The 26,036-nt window shown below is 32.6% G+C and overlaps 1 protein-coding gene across 3 annotated transcripts; it reads right to left on the reverse strand.

Moving 5' to 3' along the window:
• Positions 1-3,951: 3,951 nt before the first annotated feature.
• Positions 3,952-25,605, reverse strand: LOC110030305 (NADH dehydrogenase [ubiquinone] 1 beta subcomplex subunit 3-B-like). 3 transcript variants are annotated; one of them, XM_020732951.1, is made up of 2 exons: positions 25,324-25,605; positions 3,952-4,161 (listed from the first exon to the last, which is right to left on the reverse strand). In XM_020732951.1, the coding sequence occupies exon 1, from the start codon at positions 25,541-25,543 to the stop codon at positions 25,349-25,351; it is 195 nt and encodes a 64-aa protein (XP_020588610.1). In that variant the 5' UTR covers positions 25,544-25,605; the 3' UTR covers positions 3,952-4,161; positions 25,324-25,348. The 3 variants fall into 3 exon arrangements, with proteins under 3 accessions (XP_020588610.1, XP_020588611.1, XP_020588609.1); XM_020732952.1 differs by lacking the exon at positions 3,952-4,161 and adding an exon at positions 9,587-10,012; XM_020732950.1 differs by lacking the exon at positions 3,952-4,161 and adding an exon at positions 11,842-12,066 and having other exon boundaries at positions 25,323-25,604.
• Between the last annotated feature and the right edge of the window lie 431 nt (positions 25,606-26,036).

Below are 26,036 nucleotides of genomic sequence, written 5' to 3' on the forward strand. Positions count from 1 at the left end.
CACAAAAGTGAAGGTACAACTAATTATTTAATTTTTTTTTCAGTGAGACGATTAATTAATAACTTCCTTATCCTTATCGCTTTTGTTGCCTCCAAGGGGCAAGAAAACTCAACTAACTAATATGTGTATACCATAACTGTCACTACGAATCTGAAAGAGAACAAAAAACTGAGAAAAGAAAGCTTCGCTCCGAGGTAACAGATCGATCAACAATGCATTGCCAAGCATGAGAAGTCACGTCTCTAATATGGGGTAGGTAAAATCTTTGGAGATCTTTCCCCACTCAGTAGCATAAAGATTTGTCAAGGGTGAGATGCAAATCATCCTAACAGCGAGTCTCGTCAAATACCCCGCATATGCAGCGACAATATCCGTCCAAGACCTTATGAGAAGTGAGATCATGCCGAGGCGAAGAACTTACCATACAGACGTGAAACGGGTCCTGTAAGACTTGAGCTATGTAGCAAGTGAGCCACAACTCACCTGGCGAAACAAACCGACTCATTAGTCAACTGACCGACCGATATTATCAGTGGCCATCGATTGACAACCTTTACTTAAGCTCAACAGTCATTGTAAAACCTTATCTTTTGTCATTACTTCAAATTATATGTATTAATTCTATTGAAGGCGGTTACCATAACGGTTCTCACTTTTCTTAATTGTGTTGATCATGCCCACTTAAATAGGCGATCTGCTTCCAGAGGAAATTTCCATGCGCTCTTCTCTCTGTCTTTCTCGCGCTTCCTACAATTCCGACCGTCGGGGTATGCTTCAAAGGACAAGTTGGGATTCAACTTAAAGTTTTTGTATGGATGAACATTTTCCCTTTTATAATAAGATTCGTTTGTAGTGGATATTGGCAGAAGTAATTATTGAATGGTTGTCAAATAATTTTTTTTGAGGTCATTATAGATTTACTTTTAAGATGTCAAATAACAGATTTCATATAACTATCAAATTCTAGTGGATACAATTGTAAGAATTTAATTTTTGTGTTTTAAGAAAAATAACAATAAAGTAATAGCCAGAAAAAAATGTGAATCTATTGCATCGTTGTAAACACGAAAATAGTAGAAAACTAGTCTCTCATGGACCCCAATTAAGTGTTCTTTAAATTTTTCTGCTCGCATCATGTGAAATTTGATCAGAAATTAAAATTCCCTAAGTGACAAGTTCTTCCGATACAAAATAGTTACTCTGGGTGCTTGAATATTCTCAATGACAGAGAAATCATTTGTCTTATGTTTGTATAATTGTCTACCCATACAGAAAAGACGCTAAGAGAATAAGATTTTATTACGTGAACAATCCATGAAAAGAAAAAAAATCACGAGGTCACACTGAATCAAAGTATTCAACTAGAAATTTTATATTTTAAGGGTTCATTATTCCCGTATATTATGGAAGATTGGATTAGAAGATGATATTGGTGCGTAAAATATCAATATTTGGCTACAAAACTGCAATTGGTTGCAATAATATTCATCGTTAGCCATAAAAATTATTTGTGGTGGCGGTCGACAATCATCTTTGGTGGCTGGCGACGAACTTTGGTGATCAGTGAAAAATTTTGGTGACCGACGAAAACTTTCTAGACATCAAGAGTTAAGCTTTAGTAGTCTGCTCAATTTCTTCTCACTTCCCATCCCTTTTGAATGAAAATTGAGAGCTTGTTTATGTTGTTTTTGAGATGAGTATTTTGATAAATTCGACCAATTTTTGAACACACAGTTTAGGCGATGACAATAGTTCCAATGATTATAAAAATTTATCTTCAATATTTAATTGTTTTAAAAATATGAGAATTGAATTATTTTAGACTTATTGAATTCTTCTCATCGAAATGCTTGATTTGAATATAAAAATGACGAATTTTGAGAACGTTAGACTAATTTATGCACCAAAGCATTTTGTTATACTTCAATTATATGGCATTGGCTCATTTGGACTCAAGTTAGATTGTTCTTAGTGACATTATGTTAATCTTGCTAGGACACAGAGTTTGTCTATAAATTTACTAAAATCAAAGACTGCAAATTCTTGAATATGAATTTAAAACGTTTCATGCTCAAAATTATTTGAGATTCATTTGAAGCAATTAATTGATGATAGCATTTTCCTAAAAACAATTTAAATCATACATGCCAAAATTTTTAATAATGTTAAGAGAAAATAAATGATTTTCATTATAATAAATTAAAAAAATTTACTTGGGAAAAAAATCCTTTCTTTTTCAAAAATTAGTCCCATACAATAAAAATTTTAAGAGATGAAAAATATAAGGAACACTCCCTTCCATTTTTTAAAAAAAGGAGCATCATTTTTTTCTGTCATTTACGATTAAGGAAATAAGAGCTTAATATACTGGGCAATATATATTATGTATCGTACAACCGATGGCATATCCAGCATTTGGGGTTGGATCCAATTTGTCCTTTAAATAGCTAATGTCATGTCAATGGTAAGAAATTTAAATTAAGAGTCTTTCATTCATGTAAAAATATTACATCAGTGCTACGCACATAAAGTAACATGTGTGACCAATGAAATCACGCCACGACACCCAGCGCGACAGGAAAATAAAAACGGCGCAGTAACACGGAGAATATTCCCCCTCGTGTTATTCATGTGTTATTGTGTGTTATTCATGTGTTATTGTGTCCTGTGAATATTCTTGGTGTTATAATAACACAATAACAAATCCTTAACACATGAATAACGCACAATAACACATGAATAACAAGGAGGAGAATATTCCCCCATCTTACTGCTCCGTTTTTTTCTCTGTCGGGAATATTCCTCATGTTATTCAGGTGTTATTGGGTGTTATTCACGTGTTATTGAATAACACGCAATAACACATGAATAACATGCAATAACACATGAATAAAACGCAATAACACATGAATAACACAAGGAGAAATATTCCCCGTGTTACTACACCGTTTTTTTTTTCCTATCGTGTGGGATGTCGTGACGTGATTTCATTGGCTATGCACTTTAATTTTGCGTGTGTATTACTGATGTAATATTTTTTCTCCGGTCATTCCCGTGAACCTTTAAGTATAATTATAATGTAAATTTAATTGTCTTTTAAAAGTATTTATCAAATATATATGTTTTAATCTAATTATCCTATTTAAATTTACAATAAATATTTAAGTTATGTTGATTATTTCAAACACAGAATAGTAAATTCAACTTAAGCTATTTTAGGAAATCATTAAAATTTATATTAACATAAATTATATATTACTTATAATAACTAGAATGTCTTAAAACATTCTGATACTCTCTTTTTTGAGAAATTATTCCATACGGACACCGAATACATCTCTACATGTGGTGTCCGATCCTCACCGTAGATCATGGTGATCTACGGTTATGATTATTTCAGTTTTTTTAAAAAAAAAAAATTTAGGTGGGCAACCGAAATACATCATGACCGTAAATATCACCTGATTTACGATCAGAATCGGACACCGCACACAATCAGATAATTTTTCCTCTTTTTGAGACTGGACGCCTTCACCTTTCTTCATTGCACCTGACCTATTATTTTTTTTGGCATTTCGCTCCTTCACCGACTTAAATTTTCAATTGTAATATTAACCAGTTTAACTCGTATCAAGGAACCGACTAATAATTTTATTCGTTATACCGATGTCATTACTAGCGAAATAGCATCCGGAACTCCGCCGAAAATCTATAGCATAAGAAAAAAAAAATAATAAAGATCCCAGCCCAACAGAATTGAACACATACACTCGCAACACAAAGCACAACATTATATTAATATGACCTTAGAATCATATAATATCTCATAAAGAAAACTATAATGACTAAATCATAATAAATATAATAACAAAGTTAAACAGATAACAAGTACACAAGTATCGCTCTAAAAAATGTAAATAACGCCCAACAGAAACAATAATAATCAATAAAAAAAAGATGTACGCCTTGTCAATACGGTCTCCCTCCTCCTTTGTCCTGCTCCTCGTCCTCCACTAACTGCTCTATCCTCACCCAAGCCTTACATCCTTCCTTTTTCTTTCCACCCAGCGGTTTCTCTCTAGGGGTTCATAGTCCAAAAACACAGACTAGCCACTAGAGCTTGCAACTTTTCCTAAGCGCTTACTCTCAGCTGTATTTACTCTTTTTACAAAAAAAAAAAATGTAAATAGTAGATAAGGGGAAAATAATTTTGAAAAATAATTACAAAATATAAAAGGTATTATTCCATTTACATGAATACTTTATAATCTGGAGTTGACCCATAGTTAATTCGGTTGAGAATGGTGTTTAAAACTGTAGTTCAGCAGTGGTAGGCTCTTGCTTAAGCACATGCTCTTGTTGACATATTAAAAAAATGTTAAATAATCATGAATTATTTAATTTATTGTAAAAGTTATAAGCTTTCTCCAGATGTGTTTGTTATGTGGGACAATGTTTCTAATGTGTGCGGATGTATATATGCTCTCAAAACTCAATTTTGTTTTGGTTACAGCCTATTTTAGATATAGCATAAGAGGCCCATGCATTACACAACTAGCCACAAACATCCTTTCCAATCTGGAGGGGTCTTTTTCCCATTTTGCGTATGTCAGTGAAGATAACTTGTAAGAGGATGACCCCTCTAATATTGAAGTAACTTCTAATTTGTTGATATTGCTCAAGCAGCCACCAAAACTCCTTCAACACAAAAAAATATCAATAAATCAAGTAAATATAATTATAAAACATAAATAATATTGTAATATAATTTAATATTATTTAGGTTTTACCTAAAACATTTTGAACTACATATCATGGACTCTTATTAGTATCTTCTATTGAGATAAGTAAGGAGTATGATACTTATTCATAATGATGTCTATGATCTTATAGAATAGCCTGTCTGGATGGATGAAGCAGGTGATTCAAAGGGTGATGCAATGGGCATCTTCAATAAATAGAGTTATGATATTGTGATTGCTCTATTTTTAGGAGAATCTCATGGTAGTCTATCTCATCAATTAAATTGATGTTTCTTTTAAACAAAATCACAAGAGTTATTTATCTTTTCTTCTTTAGATTAGGAGCTTGAGTCAATTAAATTAGTTTAACAATAGGGCATATCCTTAAAAATACTTCATTTTGTTGACTTATGTTAAAAATCAAATTTAAGGTGATGATATGAAGACAACCTTGAGAATCAGTACTATTCATAATTACACAACTAATTTGTCATAACTTATCTCAAATTAACTTTGATGTACACCTTGTTGCCTCAACTCTACTTGTTATGAAATCATCTTTTTATTTTCTAGATGTATGACTAACATGTAGAAAATGTTGATTCAATTCAAACCATAAACTTTTTCTGTGATGTTAATCGACTAGTGTAGTGTGAGTAAGCTAATTTTCTCACAATGCTCCACCCCAAAATTTTATATGCAAAAAAATTATTTATTATCCACATCAGTGCTATTTTGATTCGAAAATTTCATTTGTAATAATATCATAAATGATCAAACCCGTTTTCAATAAGATAAATAACTCTTCTATCTAAAGATATAAATATAATCAATGTGTGAAATATAAAAGTAGTTATGCATAGCTTGTCATAAGTTGTATTGAGTGGCCATCATAAATTTGCATGAACAAAACAAGGTAGACTGACTATATGGCGTGACATCATCAGCACACAAACCAAACCGAACATTACGCAACTCAATTTAAAAATCAAGATAAGTATGATCAAACTTCAAAACTTCTCCATATTTTGGAAGACTGAAAAAACTTAAATTTTCTGATCCTTTTTTGTGTCATCATATAGATGTTGAGCAACATTGATAATTATGAATAGTCTTTTATACGTGAAAAAAGTGACAGGTTGAAGTGATGCCTGTATATTATATTTGTGAACTAAACCTTGGAGGATCATAAAACTTGCATTGAGTCTCATTTGTATTAGTCTTGTAATATAAAATGCAATTATTTACATAACAATTTATCTTTTTTTATATCAATACTAACTTGGACATAATTTTTCCTTAGCACTAAATTTTATTTTATACTTGTCCATTAAAGTAATCAGACAATCTGATTAAATCATTCTCAAAGCATGTCATATTCAGTTTTGATTCTCAATATTATAAGAGTCATGGATTACCCAGAATGGGTTATGCAATAATTTCATAGTGTTTATTGTATGGCATTTAGTAGCTTATAGAACTCTTGAACGTCTCTTTTTAAGGGCTCATCCTCCTCCACCTATCGAGTCAAAAGAATCTTATTCTCTTGAACACCATTTCCTTCAATCTATTAGAATCATACTCATAGAATTCCTTGGGCTTGCATAAATCTATGACTTTTAAACTTAAAAAGTGGAATTGGTACGCAGTTGAAAATTTGCATTCTTTAGTTCAGTTGGCTGAGAATAATATGAAGAGGCTTGATGAGGAGTATAATAATGATTCGACTGATTATCTTAGCTTGTTAGCAGGACAGGACAGGTTGACTAATGCTATTGCTATGGAGGACTTTTATAAACAAAATGTTGTAGGTCATCAAATTGTTAATGGTGATAGAAATACTTCTTATTATCGTGCTTTCTTTAAAAAAAGAAGAATTTGTAATACTGTTAGTTGGATTAAGCAAAATAATGGCAATATTTTACTCTCCTGATCTCATTGAGGCTGAGGGTATTCAGTATTATACAAAGCTAATTAACATTGATTGTAAGGTTCTGGCTAATATAAGTATGGACCTGTTTGCTAATGATGTTAATGTTGCTGGTAATATTAATCTTAAAATCATTCCTGATATTGTTGGGATCAAGAATGCTCTTAATTCTATTGACAGTATAAAATTACTGGACCTGTCTGCTTTTTACAAAACTTGTTGGGATGTGGTGAGTAAACATGTTAACTTAGTTGTGCAAGATGTTTTCAAGGGAGCAGATCTTCCAATATTTTTTAAAGCTTCCAATTTGGTACTTATACCTAAAAATAACGATTGTTTACATTGGATGCTTTCAAGCCAATAAGTCTTAATACTGTGGTTTCTAAGATTTTTTCTAAAATTGTGGTTGTCAGATTTCAGTCTTATTTCAATATTATTGTTGCTAAAAAACAATCTACTTTTATTAAAGGCAACTATATAGATGAGAATGCACTTATTGCTCAGGAGATGTTTTTGGACCTTGATAAAAAGGTAGAAATGGCAACATTATTTTCAAGATGGATATAAAAAAAGGCTTATGATACTGTAAGGTGTAAATTCATTTTGGATGTCTTCAAGGCTAGAGGTTTTAATCAAGCTTCTGGTCTTCTTATTACAAGAATCTTGGAGTATAATTATTACTCTATCTTGATAAATGATAATAAATGTGGTTTCTTCAAATCTTTTAGACGGATTAAGCAAGGAGATTCACTCTCTCCTATTATATTTAATATGGCTTTTGATTATCTTTCTATATATCTTAAGAGGCTATTCAGTGCTTATCCTAGCATGTATTATGCCGTCAAAAGTATTTTTGGAAGTTCTCATCTTGCGTATGCTGATGATTTAGTTATTTTCTCTAACACCAATAAAGGCTCTATCAAAAAATTATGGAAAGGTCTTAATCATTTTCAAGAGGTTTCTGGCTTGAGTTTCAATTCCAGCAAATGCAGTTTTTATTGCTCATGATGGATTTTTATTAAGAAGAAAAATTAGATTCAAGATTAAACTAGTTGTTTCAAAGGTGATCTGCACGTCAATTAACTGGGTTTTAATTTGGATAAAGGTAAAAGAAGAGCTTATCTTTTTGATAGTCTTATTGATAAGATCAATAAGAGAATTACAACTTTGGATAAATTTCTATTATTTTTTGGTGACAAAGTTACTTTACTGAAAAGTTTTCTTACTCTATACCTCTCTACACTCTACGTTTCATGAAAATTTCTACTATTCAAGTCAAAAGATTGGAGAACAATTTGAATAAATTTCTTTGGGTTGGTAAAGAGCAAGGAATTCACTGGTTAACTTGGCTAAAAATGTGCAAACCAACTCATTCTAGAGGTTCGGGTTTTAGAAGTATTAATGATTCTATGAAAATCAGTTTCATGAACTTATGAGTGCAATTCAAGAGTGCTAATTTCCTCTAGTCTCTTTTGATGAGAGATAAAAATTGTGGAAGTTCCCATCCTCTTTCTATTATTAGAAATTATTCTGACACTTTTTTTCTGGAAAGAAATGCTTAAGATTGGTAAATTCATAGAGGAATTTATTTGTTGGGATATTGGTAACGGTTTTTGTAGTTTCTAGTATAATAATTGGTTGGGGGATGATCCTTTAGCTGACTCTTATGGGGGTCCTTTTAATGTGATGGTGGTTATTAAGGGTTTTTGGAGTAATCATAGTTGGGATTTCAATAAGCTTGGGGATTTGGTTAATAAGGAGGATGCTTATTTGATTTCTAAGATTCCTATTACTACTAGAATGGATATAATAAAGATTAAAAGTGAAAGTGGCAATTCTATTTCTAGGATATTTTTTATATCTTGGCCCCATACTAAAGGGATTGATTTAAAATGGGCTTGAAATTCTATAATTAAACCTTCTCAATTTTTTCATTTGGAGGTTACTTCATCACATGATTCCTACTCATGACATTTTGAAAATGAAAGGTGCGAGATTATTTATGAGGAGTTTTCTGTGTAAACAACATGATGAAGATGTGGAACATACTTTTATCAATTGTCATTTTACTAAGGAGGTTTGGGTTAAGATGTTCATTCTTTTTGATAAAGTGATGAATGTTGACCATATGAAGTACATTGCTGGTTGTATTGATTGTTGGAAGAGTTATGGAGGTCAATTCCATGCTTCCATTCCTATTGTGATTTTCTGGTATCTATGTTTTATGAGGAATTGAGTAAACATAATGACAAGTTGGCTACTGTTTCTGGCAGTTTCAATTACATTCAAAACTTTGTGTTTAAAATGTTTTTATTTGATAGTTTTAAAAAACTTGTGAATATGCATAATTTTAGGATGTTTAACAAATTTATGATTTTAGTTCTTAAGAAGCTTAAATGGAGTTATAAACTTGTGTTTTGGAAAAAACCCAAATATGGTTTGTTGAAATTCAGTGTGGACGGGAACTGGAATTGTAGCTTGGCTGACACAGATGGAGTTTGTATAAACTGGTTAGCTAATCTTGTTCTATGTTTTTCTGTACCTATTCTATCGTCTTCTCTGATTGTTGCTGAAGCTGATGCAGTGGTTAATGCTTTGGTTTTTGCTATTAAATGTGGTTGGAGTAGTATTATTGTTGAAATGGATTCTTTGCTTCGTTGGAAGTATTGCACTCAGCAGATAAAGTATGGTTGGGATTTGATCATTCAAATGAAGAAGATTTTTGCTCATCAAATTTTTGTGTAGGTTCATTGGTCTTATACTCATCGTGAAGGAGATAAGGCTGCTAACTGGGTTGCTAGATGGGGTTTGACTTCATAGAGGATTACGGTTTCTAATATAGTTTTTGTGGAGCTGTCTTATTTGCTTATCGGAGACTGTTTCGATAAACTCTTTCTTTGGTTTAATCATTGTCTTTTTTTTTTTTTTTTTTTTTTTTTTTTTTGCACGAGTTATATATGGCTAGCGATTCTTAGATTTGTCATTCCTTGAGTGAGTTGTATTTCTTTTTTGATTGGTTGTTTTTAGTAAATTTATTACCACTTTTGAAATAACCTTTTTGTGCATAATAAAACTTTTTTACGAGATTTAATATGTGGTAGAGATTCGATATGTCTCATTTGCTTCTTTGGAAGTATTGTAATGATTTCAAAGATATTTTATCTAAAAAAATGACTGCAAAGATCTTTATGAGATAATGTGGTAGTGAAGGCCAGTAAAGCCACCTCAGCCGACCAACCACTCTCAGCCAACTCAGCTGACCGACCACCGCAGCTTGGACGACTGACTGATAACCTGAGCGACCGACCGATAGCCTGAACGACCGAAATAACACAATGACCTGCCAATCCGAAGGTTCATCCATATGAAAATATGCCAGAATAAGTTACAAATACGAAAAAAGCACGCCAAGAGACAATAATATCCTATAACGCTCATGCTGAAGTAAAGGAAAACAAGTAATTTTACACCTTTGACCCCCTATCTCCTATTAATGAGGTCGACATGTAACAGGGTCTTCTTTTGGGCTTGCAGGGTGGGGTGGGGGACTCTCTTTCCTCCTCTCTTGTAATCTGAGTACCTCAATTCTCACCCCTACAGGGCAAGTCTATGTGTGTTTTTTCTCTCTCTTTCTCCATTCTCTCCTCTCTACTAACTACCGCTCTGATCCTTGGGCATGCCTCACGGGACAAATCTAAATTATAAATCCCGAAAGGTGTGGGGTCGTGGAGCATGATGCGAATAAGAAAGGAAGCAACACCAACAAAGAGAAATACACCTCAAAAACTCTCCTCTGGGATAAGCACACGAAAGACTCTTCACCGAGATGTGCGCACGAAAGACTCCTTCGTGAAGAGCAAACAACTCCATAACGAGCAAAAAAGATTCTTCCGGGACGAGAAAATGAAAGACTCTCTTCTAAGATGAGCAAACGAGACTCTCCTACGGGAAGAGCACACGAAAGACTCTTCCAACACAAGCACACGAAAGACTCCCTTGACACAAGCACACGAAAGACTTTCCTTCGGAACGAGTGAACAAAAAACCCTTCTTCAGAACCTACAAAAAAGACTTACAAAACGAGCAAACAAAAAATTCCTTCAGTACGAGCAAACAAAAGGTTATCCTTCAAGAAGAGAAAACAAAACACTCCTTAGGTACAAGCAAATAAAACTCTCCTCCAAGACGATCAAACAAATATATCTCCAGTTTTGGATTACCAACCAGCAAGCGGCAGCTTTGATGAACCAAGAGAGTACAATGGGTGCTATAATATAATCACATTTTTTTATATTTAAAAAGCCTCATTTTTATTATTGTTTTCCTTCCAAGAAGTAAGAGACTATGAAACTTTTATGTATGTCCAAAAAATGTCTTTGTGGATCTTGATGAGATACTACAATATTGAGGGCTAGCGGGACCACCTTAGCCAGTTGACCACCTAAACCTGGATGACTGACCGACAGGCTAAATGGACGACCAACCAAACTCGGATGATCGAAACAGCCCAAACGGCCGACTTAAGGACTTGTTAAGCAGAGTCCTGCCATATAAAAAGTTGTTGAATCAATTACAAATACCAAAAAGGCACACCAAAAGACAATAATACTCTGTAACGCCCATATTAAAGGGCAAACATGTAAGGTCCATGGCATGTATTGGAGGCTTCTTTGGGGGGGGGGGGGGGGGGGGGCGGTGTGTGGCGGTGGGGGACTCGTATTATTGGGCAAGTTTATTTCTATTGAGAAAGTGATAGAAACATAGAAACGGACTCGCTCCCTTTTTATGTTGAAAAATCTATTTTTCATGTATAAAATAGGTCACATAACCCTAGAATACCCTAGTTCGCCCTTATAGGGAAAGTATGTGTGTTATTTTCTCTCTTTCTATCACTTTCTCTCTCTTCTCTTCGGTTTCTATCACTCTGATTATTGGGCATGTGAGATAAATTTGGATTCACAGATAGAACTGACAAGTCCAAAATCTGATTTTTAAAATGTTATTAATAGGGTCAAAAGCCAACTTAATGAAACCACATTATGGGACTCAGCGCACCAAGGCATTCTTCCTTGAGTTCCATCTTTTCTCCAATTTCACTATGCTGAAACGGCCGCATCAATCTTCCTGCAAAGCTAAACAAAAATCCCTAACCAATAGTAAGGCACGCAATTCATAATCAGCAATTTCCCAATTCAGAAAATGTCAACACGCATAAAGACGGTCACAACTAAAAGGTCATGTAAATAGCTATACAATATGAAAAAATTATGTTTCGGCGGCAGATTATTTAGAAATATAGGATATAAAACCACGTTGAAAAGCCTCCAATATTCTCCACACTAAAGAAACGAACTGAGCAGTTGCTCGAAGACATCGCTGGAATTTTCAGGAATGATGCCTGCCGTTTTATGAATTTATAAGCTTTATCACAAAAATTTACTCCAAGACTTCAAATAATTTCGAAAATAATAAATAAATAAATAAGCAATGGTTAAGACAGACAATGGCTGGAGAAATAGAAAACAACATAAACAAATGAAGCTACTTTTCCGTTTGATTAATGCTAGAGATTTAATAAAAAGAAGTACATTGTTTAGTTATAAAAGAGTATGTCTTAGGATCACCAAGTTATTTACCTGAAACAAGCTTATCAAATCATTTAAATATTTTGTCAAGATTTTGAAAAATATTGCCATAGATTAAAAAAAAAAAAAAAACAGAATGTGAGGCAGCATTAGCCGCTGTTAACATCTCTCGTCCTCTATGATATGAGTCAACTCCTTATGGCTTTTCAACCTCATCTTAAGGACTTGAAACTCTCCTCCATGCATATCATAATCAACTTCATTGCTACAAACTATCTCATATGGTCTCAGCTTTAGGCTTCTTTGTCAGTCCTCATGACAAGCTTCATAACATTAATACTCATCCACTTGATTACCTGGAAACATAAAGTTTACAAAGTGGGAAGTGTCGATTATTGTGTTCTTGCTTGACTCCTTAACAATCTTGAATCCTATACTGCCTAACTATTACATTCAAGACAGTCAAAAACAGGTGTTAGAATTTCTTCGTTTCACTTGTTCCAACAACTTGAAGTCTTCTCCTCTAGATTGTCATGACAATAAAATTTTCTAAGAGGTAAGTAATTGATAATGTTGTTCTTGAAGCATCCATTCCCATCATTATTATGTTTGAAGACCTTCCAAGAAGACATGAGACTATCCTCATTTTACGAAGTTCCAGGAAAGTATTATATCTCTTATCTACACATTTTATTCTAAGAACTTCTCTCTTCAGCAAAACAATACACGGATCTAGTAATAACATAACACATTGAGGAAAATATATCATGACTATCTCCATAACAAAGTCCACAGTTCCAAAAACTGACCAATCTCTTCTGGGTTCTTTGTGTCATTGAGCTAAAAAATTCCATCTAATTGAATAATTTGTGATACCAAGACTTTTATTTTTAACGATCTTTATAATAGATTAGATATTAAAGAGAACGAAAGGTAAATGTATGAACTCGCTAGATAAAAATAAGAAAAATAAAAATTTTGTTTAGGATAAAGGTATTAAGGATAAAAATAAAAAAAGTACTATTCTAAGATAAAACTATTCATAATTTGTGGGGGAAGATATTTTGATAAAAGTTTTAATGAAGATTGTGAAAATACAAAATAAATTTAATGATCTTTACATCTGAAATAATAGTATTTTTTTTTACCACCGCTGTAGTAAAACATAAGTTGAGGAGTCTAAAAAGAAAATGAATGTGAAAAAGCACTAGGACCTCATATTATTTTGATATAGGTGTGAAAAAATTTAGAAGAAATGAAAATTTTATGATTTCACTAACTTGTTAATATTGTTTTAAAAACTTAAAATATGTTTGATGAGGGGAGAAAGAGTACACTAATTCATATTTTTAAGAATAAAAGGAATGCACAAGACTGTAAATTATAGAATAATTAAGTTAAATGTAACAAAAATTTCTCAAAATCAATTTGGATTCATGTCGGACAAGTCTACAATGGAAGGTATATATTTATTGAGATGTTTGATGGAAAAATACAGAGAGAGAGTAAGTTAGAATCTACATATGATTTTTGTTAATTTACAATCTAAACTTGATTTATGGAGGCCAACTTTAGTATCAAAAGGTTATTGTTTAAATAGATATAAAACTAAATACATGGAATGTAATATTAGTAGTAGTAGATATAGTGGCAAGATTGTAACAACTGGTTTATACTATGTATACTTAAAAATTAAAAGATAGACATTTTAAGAAGAAAACTTGGAAAATAATCCCTCAAGAATGATGTGAGATCATATGATAAGTCGTGAAGTACGAAATTGAAGTTTAACCATCTTCAATGGTATAATATGACTAGCACAAGTTAATGAAAAAGAAAAAAGATCCTAGTATAAAATTTATATAATAAAAATTGAAACCATCAATATAGTCATTATTTTAAATTTATTTAATAATTTATTAGATTATATTGATTAGGAGAAATAAAATAATTTGAGATTATAGATGATGTGGAAGATTGGGAAGATATTGATTCAGATAAAGATGTGTGAGAGGAGAAAGTAATAAACTATGATGATGCATCTCATAAAGTACCCTAAGTGATGTGAGTATAGGGAGACTTGTCAATTCATAAATTACAACTACAGACTAATTAATATTGAATTGAAAGGGAGAGAGACTTATTATTTGATGCTTGTAGGCTTGCATCACTTTCAATTATCTTATTTCGGCACTTTATTATCTTACTTTAACATCTTACCCTAATTTTTGCATGTTACTTGTTATTTCATATTTTTAGTAATTCAACGGTTTAATTTGAGATTTATTACTTAAAATACATTGAGCCTTATGCCTCATCTCAGGAAAAGACAGTACCTCAATTCCTTATTGCAAAATTTCAGATCTTATCGGGATATTAATATTTAATATGAATATTATTTGTCATTCCCTGCTCTATTAAGAAAACTTCCCTATCTCAACTATTTATCTTTGCCAGACTGCATTTCCTCTTACAGCAATATTGTTTGATTATTTGCTTTGTCTATACACTTCCACCAGCAAGACAAGCCCTCTCCTCATGTATTCAATGTGTATTTTTCGAGTATTTCCACAACGGAAAGAATATAAATGTTATAATCTACTCACTATGTTTATTAAATTTGTTCATTATTACTATTAAATCAGAACATTTCTGTTCTCCTTCCTCTTACATACCTTTCCAAAATGTTCCACTCCCTCCAAAAGCTCTACATTCCACTCCCTCCAAAAGCTCTTATGTCTACATTACCATTGTAAAGGTATATTCACAATGACCTCAACCACCATACAAAGAAACGCCTCATCCAAATTATCAGATTTCACTAAGCATTCTCTTGTTGATGGGTTTAATGATCCACATTTAACAATGTCCTTGTGAAAAGATAAAGGAAATGGAATACTCATCTCACACACTCTTTTACATCGTTTGACCATTTATCTCCTTCCTTCCATACATTTTCCTCATACCTATTATCTATATATATTTAAAAAACATATTGAGAACTGTTACAAAACCCTCCATGAAAATAGGCAATGGATTTGAGAAAAGTGTTTTCGAATTGCCATTAAAAACAATAGTTACTCCATCTTTTAGGGTTAAATCCATTTTTTATCAATGGTTATTTTCTATCAAAATCCATTCTAATGGTTCGATCGATATGTACGAAACATACAATTTCTCAAAGGATTCTCATATACTTATGGGATAAGCTATTTTGAAATATTCTCCCCATCTACTAGTCCTCCATGTTTATCAATGGCCACCAATCAAGGATGGTCAATCTATGTGTTTAATAAGGCCTAAAGTATTGTTCAAAATTTTTTGCGATGTTCATTCCCATATAGGTCTTCACAATGGCATCACAGATCATTATATCTTCAAACACACTCCATTAGACTTGATCATGTAGACATCATTCTCACCAAGGGTAATAACAAAAGCATCTTTAATTTAAAACACTATTTGCAAGAGTGTGTTTGTCACAAAAAACCTTGAACAGCCAAATTAATTTCTTGATATTTACTTAAGAGTATTAGCCTTATATGTTGGAAACATGTTGGCACTATTTGCAAGAGTGTGTTTGTCACAAAAAACCTTGAACAGCCAAATTAATTTCTTGATATTTACTTAAGAGTATTAGCCTTATATGTTGAAAACATGTTGGCACTATTTGCAAGAGTATGTTTGTCACAAAAGACCTAGAACAGCCAAATTAATTTCTTGACATCTACTTAAGAGTATTAGCCTTATATGTTGAAAACATGTCGGTACTCATATGGATATACTTAGACCGCTAACAAATAAGAACCCTTCAATGAACCATCTCGATATCGAAGGATAGTTATAGGGTTGATTTGAATCAATTATGCCAGATAATTCATACGCTATAGGAATTGTGAGTTAGTACATGCAAAATCCAAAATAGAAGCATTGGAAGGTTAATTTATGCATTCCAAAGTATATCACAGAATCTATAAGGATTGCCAAACACAAAAATTGAGCACTTGGATGTGGATGTATTGTAAATGCTACTAACATTGGCTCAAAAGAGACGAAGTCAATTTCTGGATAGTGTATTTTTCTTAGAGAAAAGCTGATAAACTTGAAAAAAAAATAGAAACAAGCAGTCAAAGATTTAGTCAGTGATAGGCCAATGCAAAGTTATGGTCTACTCTATATGTAAAATTATATGGGTAAAGCGCTCCTGGGATTGTTTGATTTTCTAGTTATAATTGAGGATTGGTATATTAAAAACTATTTTATCATCTACATTACCAACAACTCTATATGAAAAAGCAATCAAATTTATATTTATTATTATTTTATTGGGATATTGGGCTTTCTGATCAGAATGCTAGCTTTACAAACACACATACAGGTGCGTGCATGAGCTGGAGGAAGGGGATTAGCAAGTAGCAATATCAAATTCAAAATGTTCTCTTCCATTTGATGATAGGTATATATTTAATAAGTACTCGCTAGTAAAGAAATTAACTAACCAAAGATCTTTCCAATCAAACAACTACAATCAATTCCCATTTTCCAACCAAATAAGATTGACACTATAAGCAAACTCCAAAGGCAAATACTATAAAAGTCACAAGTGAATCCAAAAAAAATGAGAAAAACAAAGAATTAGGTTAAGCTTTTTCTACCAAAAGAAAAGCAAGCTAATTTAGAAATGTAAAGCAACATTCATTAAAACTACCTCAAGTTTCAATTAGTGAATGTTTTTGGATAATCTAATTTAGCATTTGCTTACAGGATTAGTATTTGTTTGACTGCAATGATAAATATGATAAGTAATTTATATTTGATTAATTAAAAAGCCAAGAGCCTTGACATACTATTTCTAATTGTTATATCAGTGGGGCAGGCGGGTGTTTGTGAGCGTTACATAAATCATCATAGCCATGCATGGAATTTTTTTTATTAACCAATGGAAATGAATCGCTAATCAATGACTTTTTCTTTAGAAAAAAACTACTGTTGCAGATAGGAAGTAAAAGATAATAAGGTTGACGACTCTTTCGGTTTAACAGATATCAAAAGCATTCTTTTCTTTATTCAACCAAGCAAAACAGCCAATTGTCAACAAATAGGGATAGCTTTCTCAGCTTTAGAGATGCAAACTTAAAGTTGAACTGACACCATTACATTAACTTGCACTTTCAAAACAATATATATGCAAAATGAATTTGTAGAAGTCTGTGGTCGAATGAAAAGGCTCCCATAGGTAATAGTTAACCATTACATGACATTAAAAATGCAATTTAGAAAGAGGACCAAGGATCAGTGGTAACTTTGCAGCCCATCTTAAATTTCAATGAATAACAAAATCAGGACTACACCAATTAAGAGAAGATGAATCAGACTCAAGAGTACAAAGACTACAGATTATGTAGGGTAAAGAAATCAGTTGAGAGTCAGACCTAAAGTTATTAATAAGATTATTGCCGTTTCACTGAGGGACCTCTCAAGCAGTGCAAAAACACAATATCGCTGGGGGTCTTTATTTTGTATTTCAAAATGCAGTATTATTTTTTAATAAAATATCTGGATTTCCATGTAACCTTCAAACCAGAATTGATATGGGACGAGTCAGGCTAATCCTAGGAGACTTTGGAGCCCGCACATCCAACAAAAGTGTTTAAAATTCTGTAACCATACTCAACCTGTCAGCCTATATAAAACAATGTCAAGACAGGATAACAAATTTGAACTTTCAGTAAAAGTAAGAAATCTATGACTTAAGCAACTTAAAATTACGTTCCATTCTATAAATATGTATGTTGCATGTCACACTTTAATCAAATGTGGTTAAAATGAGCAAGGGTTGCTTAAGTTTAAAATTAAGAATAGAAATGCAGCATGAACTTGAGTAAAAGAATTAGTGTACATAATGATTAGAAAAAGAAAAAGCATTATTTGTGAGGAACAAATTAATGAAAAGTGAAAAAATTCAAAGACACAAGGGAAGGGTATAAGCTACTGAATGTTATAAATTTCAATAATAAAAATAAAATAGGAGCATTGAAGAGGTCAGTGTTGAATGAAAAAATTATTAAGATGAATACAATTAATCATAAGGCAGTTATCATTAGTGCTCATTACTTATGTTTAAGAATGATTTCATTTTCACTCATTTTTAGTGTGAAAATATCATAATTTGTGCTGGAGTTAATCGTAGTATATGATCTTTGTCATAGCAAAAATATCATTTTAAAAATAAAGAAAAATTATTTACTCTTCAAAGATAAGTTAGCAAATCACAAATAGAGTTCTTTACAAAAAGAAATGAAAATTATACGAAATAATGAGGTGATTTTAGGAGAAGGTTCATCCATGCAATACTGAATAAAAATTACAAATTTATATGTTAAAAATATAAATAAAAGAATAAGAACTATTAACCTAAAATAAAATGGTGACATTGAAATGGTTAATAAATGAATCATTCAAATATTGTCATGAGGTGCAAATTGGTTTTTTTTTATTTATTTATTTATTTATTTTTATTTTTTTTAGTGACATCAAAGTGAACATAGTATAAGATAGCTGGTACCATGAAGAAGACTATTGTACAACAAGCTAAAAAAAGGTACAGATTTAGTGGAGTGAAGAGGTTCAGAAGATTATATAGAGAACAAAGAACTTGCGAAGAATGAGAAAAAAGATATTACAAAGACTTATAACTATTGCAAAGACAAAAGTGAGTATGATAAAAGCGTTAACTTGATACTTTATATAATAGAGAAGTTACTAAAGGAGAAAATGGGGAAATATATAAAATAATTAGGGCAAGAGATAAAAGAATATAAAAAGTTTTATCTAGTAAGATGCATTAGAAGACAATATAATAAAGCCCATTAATGATGAAAATATTTAAGAAAGAAAAATATATTAATTCAAACAAATATCAAAAGAATTTAAAAGAAAAACAATACTCAGAAACAAAATTTAAACAAAATAATGAGAAAAGCTATAGATTATTCTAAACTGAAGTGGATTTAGCTTGAAAGAAATATCTATTAAAACAAAAATTATATGCAAATTAGAGGTCTGTTGAGATTTGAAGACTATGTTGCAATAATTTGATTAATAAATTTTTCATTTCAATTTTGAATACTAAGAGGATGACAAATGATAGAAGAAAAAATCATTTTGGCATAATATCAAAGAAACAAAAAGATGCTCAAGATTATGTTAACTACTAAGCATAAATGAATCAAACTTATAAGTGACAAATGATGGAAGAAGAATCATTTTGGCATAATATCTAAGAAACATAAAGATGATCAAGACTATGTTAACTACTAGACAAAAAAAGAATCAAACTTAAAGGGGAAACAATTAAATAATGGGAGAGAATAATAGAGCATGATCTAGAAAATTATATCAACATCAAGTAATCAATTTTGTTTCAGGACAAGAAGATTTACCATGAATCTAATTTTTTAATACTAGTAATTATATAAAACAAATAAATGATCTCTATATAACTTTTATTGATAATGAGAAAGTATATAATTTTGTATCATAAGAATTGATTTGATACACGTCAAGGACAAAATGTGTGCCAAAGGTGTGTGAAAGCTATTAAAAATACATATGATAGAGTACATACTAGCACTAGCAGTTTAAACATGACCAAAGAGTTCTCAATTATAGTAGGGTTGTATCAAAAGTCAATATTAAGTCCCTATCTTTTTAGTATTAGTTATAGAAATGTTTATAAAGGATAGTTAAAGTAAGTTTTTTAGAAAAAAGTTTTAACAAATGATAATTTTCAATACTGAAAACATAGTTCAAATAAGTGAAAAGTCAAAACATTTAAATTATTTACAAAATAGAAGAATATAATTAGTTGAATATAGATCGAAGACATGATACAAATTTTCATGGGTTTGATATTAACAACTATCAATCAATGTTATTCGAAAATAATAATTACACATACTTAAATATTGTTCGTCTGTTACCCAAAAAATAGGCATGTAAATGTTAATATAACTTCTACAATTAAAAACTAATCAGTCAACCAGTGAAGTGCCTAAAGAATATTATCATATAAGTGAATATTATAAAAACTTAAATGGTAAAATGTTTGGATCTAGGTCCAATAAAAATATCCCAATAGAAAATATTATGAAACCCTACATTGTAAACTAGGTCCACTACTATGCCCTGGATGATGAAACCATGAGAACTTCATAGGGTCAGCCTTTATTACTCCAACCATTCCCCGCTCACTTAAATTTACATTTAAAATCAAATTTAACCCTAAAATTGAGCCCAAGAAAGATTTTAATCAAGAGTGTTATATGGTTGCAAGAGTAATTAACTAAGGGAGCTTATTCCAATATAAAGTATCAAGTTCATGTCTAACATAACGCTAAAACAACATCAAAGGAAATATTGTTTAAGAAAAACTACTCTTAAAATCTCAAAAATTCATGAGAGAAAGGGTCGCCATCTACTCAAAAGAATGGAAACTAAATGAAACTAATTAAAAAGGCAAATAAAAAAACTAACAAGAAAGAGAATTAAATGAAATACATGGACAACAAGAGAACTTCTATCTTGCCTAAAACTCTAGAAATAAATAGGGGAAAAGAGAAACAATTAGAGGATGCCTAGAACTGTAGTTATTTTGGATGGTTGTTCCCATGTCTTAGTTCAATCATTGTATAATCTGAACACTCCCACATTAACAGTATTAATTGACTTACAAATGCTCATAACGACTTAATAGCAACCTATTAAGCTTATAGACTACTAAAACTACAAAGGACCCGATAACTATCCATTAAAATATTTGCATAATATTAGCCACATCTTCACTATGGTCTCGCAATAATGGTTATAAAAACTCAGAAAATAAATATTATGAATTTGGCAGGTTTTGAGCACTCATAAATGAATATGATGAATCTGATGAGATTTGTGATGTTAATAGACTCGAAAGCAAATTAGGGTAATCGAATATCCCTACAACTCCAACATTAAGGTCACTCGGAGTGACGATGTCTAGATTTGGATCATAAGATTCTGTGATGACAACTAAGAGACACCAGATCAAGTGAATGCTAAAAGAATTAGGTGAGAATCAAGCAAATTCTAGCGGGATGCAAAACATATGAGGCAAAAATAGGAGATCGACATTGGACCTAGAGTCAATGGGAGAGATGATGTCATTTGTGATATACCAAGAGTGAATGCGGATTGCAGCGAAAAGATTTAGAAGGCAACTTGGGAGATTTAAGTGTTGCAAAAAGAATTTAACTCAGATATAAATGGAAGAGGTCCTGGCAAATAGGACAACGGGTGATAGTGAGGCTAAATGAAAGCTTGAGTCACAAATAAAAAAGAAATTCTACTAAAATAACATTGAAATAAACCAAAATTTAAGGATTGCTGTGCAACTTTGAGCTTCTGTAAAAATTTAAAAATCAACATAATTCCAAGTATTGGGGGAAAGAGAGTCTGCTAAAGCTTAATTCATTCATTGCTAACACTAATACTCCCATATGAAGAGTATTTATACACTTACAAAACCTCCTAATGACTTCACAGCAACCTATAAATCTATGAAACGTCAAGAATCACAAGGACCCGCAAACAACCCATTGCATTTATTTGTAACAAATATCAACAATGTCGATTTGGCCATGTGTGGAGCCCCTTGCACTGGGACAGCTAAAATTAATATACAAACATGTAATTGTCAACGACGCCTAATGACTAATTATCACAGCTGTATTGGGTTGTTTCCATTTCCTGTTGTTTCTCTTTGGTTTCTTGCATGTGCATTTCTTCAAACCTTAGAACATTCAAACTAGTGCTGACAAAAAATTTTAACAGAAAATACTTGGCCTTCTCCAACCAGAACTAATGCTCCTAAAGCATTTCATAACCAATGAAAATAAATGGTTCCCACACTTTTATATGGCTGATGATATAGCTAGATGGAGACGTGGGGTGAAATTTTAACGTGCCAACTTTTTTTATTTTACAGCTAAGAAGTTCTGAAGAAATGAGCAGCAGAAGTTCCAAACATAACTATTCTTTCATCAAAAGCCTAAGGTACGTTTAGACTTTAGGAATTTTAGTGAAATGAAAAAAACAAGTCATTGGAAAGCCCCAAACAATGATTACAAAATTCATAATAAATCAATCATTTATCAGGATTTCACTTCCTTTCCTTCACCTTGCTTCAACCCAAACACAGCTGAATATATTTTAGCATATTAATCTAATGATATGGTGCCCAAACTTTTAATTGACAGTACCACCCAACTCTATTAACTTTCACAAAGATATTACTCTGGTTAGTCGGTAGAAAATTAAAGTGAATATTTAGTTATAAAAATTAAATTTAATTTCAACTTTTATTGAAATAACCGTTAAAAAAATTATGGTCAGCTGCACAGGGTAGAATCCTCAAAGATCAATACTTGCACATAATTACTATTGGAGGGGAAAAGAATGGGTCAACTTACAATTTTAAACAAGAAAATCTTCCCTAATAAACTTATAGATTAGGTCGAATACATACAAAGAAATGTATCACATGCCCTGTTCGAATTCTATTATAAGTTGAGTCGTCTAAGTACAAATAATAATAAACACGGTTAACTTAATGGCGTGTTAGTGACAACTTAGGGATTAGGGCAGTACAAAAAATGTCAAATATTAGGGTGTTGTAGCAGTGAAATCATAAGTTTAAATCGGTCTGAAAGTTTAAAAAGGTAAATCAATGGCTAACCTAAAGAAACCACTCATATATGCTTGAGAATTTCTCATTTAGCGAACCAAGCAAATCTCCTTAGATAAATGTCACTCAGAGTGCTCTGTTTGCTATAAAAATCTGTTGAAATTTCAGAATAATGTGGTGAAATACACTATGATTTCATTGATATGAACTAGGGTATAAATAACCCTTACAAGAACTCTATAATAGGAAAAATAATAAAAAGGAAATGATATGAAAGGAAAGATATATCATATAATATCTCCAATAATTAATTCATATTAATTATTAGGAGATATATGAAATAGCATAAAATAGGAAACCAAATAATTATTAATCTAAGGAAATAAATATAAATTAGGAAAGGAAACATCTCCTTATATTAAGGAAATAATTTATTCCTCATAACTTCTTATAGGAATAAATTATTTCCCACTATAATTCTTAACACTCTCCCTCAAGTTTGGAATGTATGTTAATAATTCCAAACTTGCTAAGTAGTGAAGAAAAATTGGTCGTTTGGATTGTCGAATTTGCTAGTTTGGCTAAATTTTCAATTTGTCTGTCATATGTTTCGGTGTAGAAGAGAGATTCATGCTTGGCTGAATTTGCTGGATTCATGCTTGGCTGAATTTTGAATTTTGTCTGTCATATGTTTCGACGTAGAAGACAGATTCAGGCTTGGCTGAATTTGTTGAATTCAGACTTTGCTGAATTTTGAATTTTGCAGGGAAAGAGACAACCAACCGCAGGAGAAATGGTTGGCTGGAAACGTAGCTCCCCCTGAGGCTTGGGCAAGAAAGAAAAAAAAGATGCTGCAGGAGAAATGACCGGCTGAAAACGCAGCTTCCCCTGATGCTTTGGCAGGGAAGAAAGATATTGCAGGAGTCCTGATGCTTTGACAAAGAAGAAAAAAATACTGCAGGAGGAAGGGTCGGCGATGGATTTTGCCGGCATTATTCGATCCACGGCAGCGATATCTCCGATGAGATGATGATGAGGCGGGTGGCGACATCGCTGGTGTCGCCTTGGCTGGAGCCCCATCGCTGGTGCAGGTATAGGAAGATACAACACAAAGTTTTTTTTTTTTTATGGTTTGTGGTGATGTCTGGCCAAACTCCAAAGCATCTTTGTTGTCATTGTTTCTTGGGAGTCGTGTACAGAAGTGAAGTAAGATCCCCTGACTTTCTGAAAGTCCTCGGAGAAGGAGAATCCTCCAAAACATCAGCCCATGCATTTCTAGGTGACGGAGGTGGCGAGTAGCCTCCACGGCGTCGTCTGAACGACGGACGACGGAGAATCACAAGGATGGACATCTTGTGGAGAATTAAGTCGGTGCTGATGCGGCGGGGGACCAAAAAAGCGAACAATCCGATGTCAAGATCGCTCCCTCCACTATTGCTGGCTGGAGGCTTAACGACCATGCTGCTGAGGTTGACGCCAATGCGCGGACTTGAAGATGGTTTGAACTCACGGGAGCACATCTTTGTGATTCTTTCCATGACTTCTGTAACCTAACGAGGAGGCGGGGAATTAGGGATTTGGATAAGAAGAAAAAATCGTCGTTTCAAATATCAAGATGAGTGTCCCTCCCTTCCTGCACAGAGGATGGCAGGAAGGGGGTCTGACAATTCTTAAAGGAGGACCGGTGGCTAGGGTACGAAACCTGTCTCTGATACCATGTTGAAATTTCAGAATAATGTGGTGAAATACACTATTATTTCATTGATATGAACGATGGTATAAATAACCCTTACAAGAACTCTATAATAGGAAAAGTAATAAAAAGAAAATGATATGAAATGAAAGATATATCATATAATATCTCCAATAATTAATTCATATTAACTATTAGGAGATATAGGAAATAACATAAAATAGGAAACCAAATAATTATTAATCTACGGAAATAAATATAAATTAGGATAGGAAATATCTCCTTATATTAAGGAAATAATTTATTCCTCGTAACTTCTTATAGGAATAAATTATTTCCTATTATAATTCTTAACAAAACCAATATTTTCTCTTTTAACAACTTCATTTCTAAATTATCCTGGTAAAAAATAGACTTAAAAAAAAAAGCAATATCCAACTGAATCAGAAGAGTCCCAATTCGATACACACAAGGATCTCCAAAGCCCTTCATAATGTCCAAAGGATAATGAATTATAAAATCAAAGCAAATACTACAGTGAACTTTGATACCAGATCAGTCTCCATAGATAAACCCTAAAATCCGATCAGGCGTAGTGAAGCCATAATCCAAGTTTTCGGAACATAAATAGAAAATCGTTTGGATCAAAAAAGAACCTTTAGCAGAGATCGTAAGCCCTCTTCAGTGAGCTGCATGTGGATCGGAGCTGTTAAAGCGATTGTAAACGGCTTCACCGACGAGGTAAACACCGAAAGCGACGAGGGCGATGCCAAGGCCGGGAGTGGCGTTCCTGAACTGATTGACGAGCATTGGATGCTTCCTCCATTCATCCCTCCTTTTGAAGAATTCACCAGTGGGTCCTAATGGCTTCGCCATTTTTCCCTTTCTTTCCTATTTCCACTCCCTCGGACCTGCCAAGAGCTTCTCTCCCCGTTATCGGCATTTTATGGTAAAGGAACTAAGGGGTGTTTGCGATCAATTTTTATTTTTTATTTTTTATTTTTTATTTTCTTATTTTTGAAAACAAAAAATAAGAAACAAATGAAAAAAAAATAATGTTTGTTTATCATTTTATTTTTTTAGAATAATACTTCATTTTTTAAAATACTAAAAAATATATTTTTGAATAATTTTAAAACACCAAAAACAGCGAGTGTCACAGCACATAGCCACGTACCGTCTGCCGCTCCCCGCTTTCCCCCTTGCCATCGCCGCCTGCTGATTGTGGTTGACCCTCGCCGGCAGCCCCTGCCTGCTGCCATCAGCCGCTGTCCAACGCCCGTCATCGCTGCAACCCACCACCTGCCCCGTCGCCCGCTGCCCGCACACCCGCACACTTGCAGGTAATGCTTCGTGCTGGGTGAAGCAA

Source organism: Phalaenopsis equestris, unplaced genomic scaffold (assembly GCF_001263595.1).
Source record: "Phalaenopsis equestris unplaced genomic scaffold, ASM126359v1 Scaffold000696, whole genome shotgun sequence".
Taxonomy (NCBI): Eukaryota; Viridiplantae; Streptophyta; class Magnoliopsida; order Asparagales; family Orchidaceae; genus Phalaenopsis; species Phalaenopsis equestris.

Excerpts from the sequence above, each read along its gene's own strand:
- LOC110030305 (XM_020732951.1), bottom strand. The coding sequence starts at position 25,543 with ATGGCGAAGCCATTAGGACCCACTGGTGAATTCTTCAAAAGGAGGGAT.